General features: G+C 42.0%; 1 protein-coding gene across 14 annotated transcripts in view; it reads left to right on the top strand.

The window, feature by feature from the left end:
• Immt (inner membrane mitochondrial protein) overlaps positions 1–3469 on the top strand; it is a 36112-nt gene extending 32643 nt beyond the window's left edge. For all 14 annotated transcript variants that reach the window (XM_087657412.1, XM_087657413.1, XM_087657419.1 and 11 more), the window contains 2 exon segments: positions 1091–1220; positions 2528–3469. In XM_087657412.1, coding sequence (XP_087513538.1) covers positions 1091–1220; positions 2528–3141 — 744 coding nt within the window. In that variant the 3' untranslated portion in view covers positions 3142–3469.
• Positions 3470–9201: the final 5732 nt, after the last annotated feature.

Genomic DNA, 9201 nt, shown 5'->3' on the forward strand with positions numbered 1-9201 from the left:
TTTTGTTAGCTATAAATTACAGAACCAATTCTTTTTACATCAGGCATGCTTGTGTTCATGATCAGATATATAGCTGTAATAAAATGTTTGGGTTGCAATACAAAAATGTCTCATTTTTAAAAGATTTTTATTTTCTGTATATAAATGCTTACTGCATGTGTGGATGTATATTATGTGCTTACCTAGTGCCTTCAGAGACTAGAAGAAGAGGCTGATCCCTGGAACTGCAGTCAATTTGTGAGTGCTCTAGGAAATGCTTTTAGCTACTGAGCTATCTGTAGCCACCCCAAATTTCATTTTAAAGATGGCAGTCTAAAAGCTTAACTTAAAAGCTTTTCTGTATCCTATCAAAAAAAAAAAAACAAAAAAAAAAAACTCAGAAACTTAAGGAACATGAGTCAGAGCCAGGCATGGTAATACACACCTTTAATTTCAGCATTTGAGAAGCAGAGACAGGTGGATCTCTTGAGTTTGAGGTCCTAGTCTACATGGTAAGTTCCAAGAAAGCCAGACCTATTCAGTGAATGAAGCTCTTTCTTGGAAAACTAACATGAGTCGGTGAAAGTTGGAACCTTACAGAAACATTGCAGCTGTTTTGGTTTAAGAGTTACTTTATGTATATGAGTATTTTTGCTTCCATGTATGTCAATGAGTTACTGAGTGCCTGGTGTTTGAGGAGGGCAGAAGAGGGCACTGGATCCCCTGGAACTGGAGTTAGGAAGCTTTTAAGCTGCATTCTGAGGAATTGAACCTGGGTCCTATGCAAGAACAAGTGTTCTTAACCACAGAGCCAGCTCTCCAGCTTCTTACAAGCAGCTCTTTTGAAATTTTTATTTGTATTAGATTGGTACTCCCTATGTAGCCCCGGCTGGCCTGGAACTTGCTGTAGAACAGACTGACTTGGAATTCACCTGCCTCTGCCTCCTGAGTGCTAGTGACTTAAAGATGTGTCACCACACCTGGCTATAATTTGAGATATTAAAGACTCCTTTTTTACTTCAAAGTTAATAGTTTTTTGGAAGACTAGTATCTAGTTAGGTGGCAAGCATGGTGGTAACATTAGATTTCTGTATACTATGTTTTATTTCAGGACCTGTCTGAGAAATTGTCTGAGCAAGAATTAGAGTTTCATCGTCGCAGTCAAGAACAAATGGACAACTTTACTCTGGACATAAATACTGCCTATGCAAGGTTGAGAGGAATTGAGCAGGCTGTTCAGAGTAAGCTCCCTTTCATATATTATGGTCTGACCCTGTACAGTTTCTCAGGATAATTTCTTGTTAATAATAGGGGCATATGGCTACTCTACTATATGATGATACTCAGTTCTTGGAGAGTTGGTCCCAGTCTGGACAAGTTTTAAGTATAGAGTTCTGAGAAGAAACTGGAAAAAAGAAGATCCAAAATTTAAATTGTAATAACTTAGAAATGATATAAGATCACCGTTTTCAAGGCATTTTCTCTCATGTACTGAAAGGTTATCTGGAGGGGTGTATACTGTAGTGATGGTAGTTATGGTAAGACCTGTGTATGCCACAATGAAAAGTGACACATTTTCCAACAAGCATATCAATAAAATAAGGGTTTTTTTATATGTCATATAATAAAAGTAAGCACAATATTTATCGAATGTCAGAGTCTAGTTTAAATTACGCTTTTTGTTAAAATGTTTTAAATAATTTGCCTGCTTGTATATAAGTACACGACATATCAATCCAAGGAGGCCAGAAGACGGTGTTGAATCTCCTGGGACTAGAGTCACAGTTGTGAATTACCGTTCGGGGACTAGGGACCAAACCTGGATCATTGGGAGGAGCAACCAGTACTCTTAATCACTGAGTCCTCTCTCTAACTCCTAGTTCATTAAGTTTTATTTGAAATCTTTGTGGATTTTTTTTCCTTGACAAATTTCTGATAGCCTTAAAATTCTGGGCCTACAACTTGGCAGTGGGATCACATGTCTTTAATCCTAGCACTCAGGAGGCAGAAGCAGGCAGATCTCTTGAATTTGAGGTCCGCCTGGTCTACAGAATGAGTTCCAGGATCACCATGGCTGCATAGAGCAAACATATCATTTGAATGCCCTGCCTCCAAACACTAAATATAAAAATGTATGAATTAGAAAGTGTTGTGTAGTGCCATAGCCTTTAATCCTAGCACTCTGGAGGCAGAGATAGGCATAGCCTGGTCTATGTAGCCCAGGCTACATAGTGAGACCCTCTTGCCAAACAAAAAGGAAACTTTGCAAATGTGAGTGACGTCTGCATCCTCTTTGGCCGTGCACTCTCCTGGATCTCACAGGGAATTGCTGTGGTGTGTACTTGAAACCTCCTAGTTTCTTTAGTGTTAGTAGAATCAGATCCTCATCAAACAGTGCCATCTCTTATTACCTTGTGAAAGGCAGGCTCTGGCCAAGGTAACAGGATTTGTTGGATGTAGAGTATTAAAGGTCGTCCTGTTGTGTTTGAGGAAGATAAAAACGTATCTTTCTTTACTTTATTTCATTTTATTATTTTATTTATTGTAGGTCATGCAGTTGCTGAAGAAGAAGCCAGAAAAGCCCACCAGCTCTGGCTTTCAGTGGAGGCATTAAAGTACAGCATGAAGACCTCATCTGCAGAAATGCCTACCATCCCACTGGGGAGTGCAGTTGAGGCCATCAGAGTCAGCTGTTCTGATAATGAATTTACCCAGGCTTTAACTGCAGCCATTCCTCCAGAGTCCCTGACCCGGGGGGTATACAGTGAAGAGACCCTAAGAGCCCGTTTCTATGCTGTTCAAAAACTAGCTGGAAGGGTAGCGATGATTGATGAAACCAAAAATAGCCTGTACCAATACTTCCTTTCCTACTTACAGTCCCTACTTTTGTTCCCGCCTAAGCAACTGAAGCCTCCGGCAGAGCTCTACCCTGAAGATATAAATACATTTAAATTGCTCTCATATGCCTCCTATTGTATTGAGCATGGTGACCTGGAGCTGGCCGCAAAGTTTGTCAATCAGCTAAAAGGGGAGTCCAGAAGAGTGGCACAGGACTGGCTGAAGGAGGCCCGAATGACCTTAGAAACTAAGCAGATAGTGGAGATCCTGACTACATACGCCAGCGCCGTAGGAATAGGAACCACTCAAGTGCAGCAAGAGTAAGGCCTAGGAAGAGTTGTGTAATGTCATATTTCATATCAAAGAAAATCAGCATTGGTATCTGCAGGGTTTGCAACAAGGGTCCCAGAATTGTCCAGAAGTGAGCAGGTTCCAAGTCCTGTGTGAGATGTTAACACCTGTTGCATTTACCGTCCTTACACTGCTATCATGCCAATGAACTCCAGGAGACTTTATTTGCAACTTGTGTAACACTTCCTGTTTTTTAGGTTTTACTGATCAGGCTTGTGAGCCACTCAAAATAATGTTTGTGATCCCTACTATTGATTCTGCCCTTGGAGCAAACTGAATAAAGCTACACAATGAAAACTGAGTACTCTATCCCTTTTCAAAGCTGCCATTTCCAGTTCGTTGTGTGAGCAGAAGGCTTCCTTGAGAAGCAGCATCAGTGGTAGGAACTTGTGGCCTCAGTTTGGGGGTCGTGAGCTGGGTAACCTAAAGTCCAAGGCCTGCTGCTTTGGCTTTGAATGTTTGGGTGAATGGATCTCCTCCTGACTGTCACAGTGAGGAGTGATGTAGAAGCCAAATGCCAGTGTGTTTTTAGTTGGGGATCTATCACTCAGTGATTGAGAAGCACAGGAAGTAGTCTGCACCCCACACTGTTCTGCTAGACTCCCACAGGAGAACTTGTTTGCTGTGCTGGAATCCAGCACACATGCATCTGCCTCACTCAGGCTTGAGCCCTTGCTCGCCATTCCCATTGTGCTGCTTCCTGGTGCCTGCCTGGGCTATGGGCCCTCAGTAAGGGAGGTGGTAAGCCTGGAATCTGAAGGAGGGGATTGAATGTTTTTCCTGTTTCATCAGGCTACCAGTTAATCCCAGTTTGTCATAGTTGTTATAATGATTTATCAACAAATTCTTAATTTGACTCAATTCTTAAACTCTGAAGACTACCATCTCTACAAAGCCTTGCCAGTTGTTACACTATTTTATTGAGGTGTCTGTGTATAAGATTAAGGGGGACTTTGCGGTTGAGCAGTTTCTGTACTGTATTGTACACTTGTAGCTTCTCAGTTGGGTATACTGCCCAGCTCTCTGCACCAGTCTGCCTTGCCCTTCGGTCTGGTGTACACTCAGCCTGGGCTGCGCGCTGATGCTATTGTTCAAGCTCTGTCTCTGGAGCACCTGCATGTGGATTGCAGGTGGGCACATACCTGGGGCTGTAAAGTTTGTGGAGTATTTACCTCAGTACTCCCATCTCTAAGGATAGGATAAAATCTCAGAAGTTGTAATACTTAAAACATGTGTTTGCCATGTAAACCGAGTATAGTTTGTTTCAATCAAGATTGTTTCAATTGATTTGTTTTTTTTTTCCCTTTTCTTTTTTTTGGAGCTGGGGACTGAACCCAGGGCCTTGCGCTCGCTAGGCAAGTGCTCTACTGCTGAGCTAAATCCCCAACCCCGTTTCAATTGATTTGTAAGGAAATCCAGTTTCTCTTGGAACCCTGAAAAGCTTTTTTCATACGTGACTACATCATTGTGGTTCATGCTTACAATCAAGTCAGGGTAGACTAGGCTACCCGGATTCTGTCTCAACACCCCCACCCCAGGGGGAGCACAAATGATGATTGTTTAAGCTCACCAAAAACAATGGCTCATTTTAGTTCTGTATCAATTAATGAACACCAGTTTTGTTTTTTTCTGTATGTGTGTATATATACACTTGGGTTTTGAGACTTTACTGGCCTGAAACTCATCAAGTAGACCAGGCAGGATGGGCAGTGTTTCAAGCATAGACTATTAGACTTGTGGAGGGAGGGGACTTGCAGAAGGGGGTGCTTGTGGTCTCTAGGGATGTGCTCCAGGATCTGAGCGCACTTCACAGCCTGAGCTGGCCTCTGGCTTTCAGATTCTGGTAAATAAGACAATGGCTTTGACAGAGTACCTTTATTTTATTGAAAAAGGAAGGAAATTCCTGCTTAGCCTGGTCTTTGTCCTTGCTCATGGTTTGTTCAGATGTTCTCAGTAACTGCTGAGGTGAAAAAGGAAAGTTCTTACTCCATTTCAAGGAAATGGAAGCTGCAAGGCTCACACTGTAGAGTTTAAAGTGCCCAGACATCAGGTGGGACACATCAGCTTCATGCAGCATCTCCTTTAAACTGCAAATGAAAGTATACCGCTGCCACTTGGAACTGACAGACAAGAAGCTAAGCCATTACCATGGTCCACTCACCTCACTGCCTCATCCTGATTGTTGAAGGAGTGTTCAAACTAGGTGTGGTGGGATGACTGATCATAGCACTATGGAGTTGGCAATCGGAAAAGCAGAAATCCTTTATACCAGACTTGATCTTTTTCCAAGAAAAAAAAAACCAAAAAAACCCCAAAAAAACCCAAACCCAGCAGATGAAAACCAATGAGCAATGTCAAGCTTTTAAACAAAATGCTGGCTTTTGCCTCAATTTTTTTCTCCAGAAGGGGTTCTCTATTTAGCTCTGGCTGTCCTGGAACGCAACTCCAATGATTTTTTCTTTTTTTTTTTTTTTGAGTTCCCAAGTCAGTAATTAAACTGTAGTAGAATCTTTAGCAATCTTTTAACATAGTACACTGAGTTAACTTACATCCTTTGTTCTCTCAACAGGTTCTGGCTAAAAGCAGTCTGCAAATCCCAAATGAGTAAGCCTACCAGTTTCAAAGTAACTTGCTTCAACTCAGTGCAGAAGAACAGGTCATCTCCATTAATATAAAAGGCAAATAAAAGGCTTGATTGGTAGGAAGCTTATCTCCATGGGGTTCAGTGGTCTAGGCTTCTTGCAGTTTGAGGCATGTAAGAGGTAGGGACAAGGTGATGCTTGATGAATTCTGAATGGTTATAAAGCAATATCTAGAAGAGGGGACATTGCTGTGAGAGTACATCCCATCAGTACAGGATTGGAGTCCTTAGGAGTAAATAACCTTTACTCTTGGCTACTATGAGGTATCAAGAGTATTACTATTAAAGTGTGCTGAGTTCTGAATCCTTGGAAAAGCCCAGGTTCAGGGTCAGGTGTGTAGTACTCTTTAATATGCTTTACTGAGTCTGGCAGGTTTTAACTATGTCCTACACATGACGCTATACCAAATCAGTATACCCTTTTCTCTGGTAAAACCACACTTCACCTTTAAAGGCAACCATCCTATAAAGTCAGCACTGTATCACACAGAGAGGATCTGCATTACCCTGATCTGTTTCTAGCTGTGCCGCTTCTTTCACTATCTTGGTGCACATAGCAATCTGTGTATGTGATCAGTTTTAGGAAATAGGTTTGGATCTTAATCTGTTTTATTAAGAAATTCTGGTACTCTTTCCCCCTAAAAGGTTTTAATCCCTTGGGTTTTAAAGAAAAACACTTTCCAAAAGAAAACAAAAAGGGAAGGAAGGGCAGTTACAGAAGACCACAAAACCAGATAGAACAATCTTGAGTCTATTTCCTCTGGACCTCATGCTGAGTGTAGTGAGTGGTTTTTATAGCAACTATGGTCAAAGAAAAGTTTTTGGTTTTGTTTTTTTGAGACAGGGTTCCTTTGTGACCCAGTCAGTCATGGTAGACTGTAGACTAGGTTGGCCTTGAACTCAGAGATACGCCTGCTTCTGCCTCTGCTGGAATTAAAAGCATGTACCACTGCCACTTGGCTCCACACAAGATTTTAAGACCAATGGGGTTTTGATAGCTGAAGGGGCACATAGCTATTAAAGTCCATACTATGGGACTTAGCAGTTCAGAGTGCCTGCTGCTCTTGCAAGCCTAAGGACAGGTCCCAGCTTACCTATAGCTTTAGCTCCAAGGGATCATGTACCCTCTTGGGGCTTCAGTGGTTGGCATACACAATTCTTGCCGCCCCACTCCAAGAGAATCCTTTTTCCCATGGTTTCTCAAGTTCCTGTTTGGTCAGATAGATTCTGTCCCAATGTGCTGGGGAATCAAACATGATCTCATGCAGATTAGGCATATTGTACCAATCAGTTCCATCACAAGAGCCCCCAGTCTGATAGAGGGTGCTGCATTTTGATATAGTCACTGCTGATATCCGCTCATTTTCCAAGGCTTCTCAAACCTCAAAGCTAAGAGCTAAGTGTAGTAGTCTGTGCCTTTAGTCCCAGGATTGAAGGAGGCAGAGGCAGATGGATTTGAGTTCAAGGGTACATAGTGAGAATGTCTAAAGAAAAACATAACCTTTGATTCTGACTCTATTGGATGTGAATTTTAACACCAAAATTTTAATCCCAAATCATTTTTTTTTAAATGTGTGAATTGAGCCAAGTGATGGCACATACCTTGAATCCCAACACTTGGGAAGCAGAGGTAGGCAGATCTCTGTAAATTCAAGATCAGTCCGCTCTACACAGAGAAACCCCGTTTCAAATTACAAGCAAACTTCCCCATACAAACGTGATCCAAGTATGGTGTCACACAGCTGTAATATTGGCATTCACAGTGCTCACCGCAGGTTGATTGCCTTCCCAGCCAGCATGGGGTACAGTGGGGATGTCTAAATAAGTCTAAAAACAGAAAACTGAAAGTAAGGGGCCCCATAGTAGCAAAATACCATTTATTTGTGGTGCCAGAGTAGTGTGGGCACACAGGCAGTGGGCTGTGTGTAGAGCTACAGCAAACACTCATACACTGAGAAGTGGCCAGCATTAAGAGTTCTGTAAGAATTTGTGTAATCTGATGATCAAGGAATGGAAAGCAATGAAGCAATAAAACCTAAGCATAGAACTGAGACAGAAAACTCAAGGCATAACTGAGACAGTAAAATGAAGAGTGGTGGTTAACTTTGGCACAGAAAATGTACGCCTTATTAATACTGGAGATGAAAGACTATGATGAGACAAACACAAATAGCAGACGTTATATAGGTAGGCCTTAATCATTCTCAGGTTAGTTCATGGTTAAGTTACATGTATCAAGTGGATTAGAAAGTCCATTACATATTCATGTCAAGGGTTTTCTTTAGCTGGCTTCAAACCAAAGTTCAGTCAAGTCCTGGGTTGGAAGAGGCATACCAGAAGTGCCATAATGCCAAAGGCATTGCCACCCACAGGCACAGGTGCCAGTGATAGCCTTCCTAGCAGCCAGCTTCTCTTAAATTTGCCCTCTGTCCTTTACCAAAATTGCTTTGTAGGTAATTAACTGGCATTCCACCCACCCCTCAACCCCGTATCACTCCAGTGCCTTAAGATCCTGTTTTCTAAGGGGTTGGGGATTTAGCTCTGTGGTAGAGCGCTTGCCTAGGAAGCGCAAGGCCCTGGGTTCGGTCCCCAGCTCTGGAAAAAAAAAGAAGATCCTGTTTTCTAGGTGAGTAGGGCAAGAGTGTCAAGGGTTTATGAAGACTGACTGTGCGCTAGCCTGAGAATAGATGGTAAGTGTAGCTAGGAACACAGATTAAAAAATACCACACATATCTCTAACCATGGATGCAGGCAGGGCAGATAAAGCTGTTCCTTAATGCAAAACCTGGGAGGAGGGTATGGGTTGGTGACAGAAGCACTTGTGAACTTAAAACCCTGCAAACCTCAAATCTGTTAACTGGCTTCCATTATATCATTTTCAAGAAACAGGCCAAGTTGCTAAGCAGCAATATATTATCATGGCTTTTCATGTCCTTTTGTCATTACTAGCCCTCTAGATCTTTTTAATACCTACATATAAAGAAAGTGCCCACACAGATGAGAATGTTTTGTGGCAGTAGGGAGGAAATGGAGGACCCATGTGCTAAGGCCAAGAGCTGTACCACTCCTATCTAAACATTCTTGGGTAATCTATTTCAAAAGCCATACAACTCATCCCTATAATTCTTGGGTATTCTAGTTAGAAGATGACAAAAGTCTGGGACTAGGGAGATAGTTCCCTTAATAAAGTACTTGCAATATGGTAGGAGGACCCCAGTTTAGATTCCCCGACTGTTTATGTATGAAAGTTAGGTGGATCCCCAGAGCTGAGAAACCAGTCTAACTGAACCTGCAGTCTCCAGGCTCAGTGAGAAGCCCTGTCTGAAGAAATAAGTATTGTCCTCTGGCCTCCATATGAATATGCACACACTTATAAAGAACCAAATACTATA

The sequence above is a fragment of the Rattus norvegicus genome, chromosome 4 (genome assembly GCF_021556685.1).
Source record: "Rattus norvegicus strain SHRSP/BbbUtx chromosome 4, alternate assembly SHRSP_T2T, whole genome shotgun sequence".
Taxonomy (NCBI): domain Eukaryota; kingdom Metazoa; phylum Chordata; class Mammalia; order Rodentia; family Muridae; genus Rattus; species Rattus norvegicus.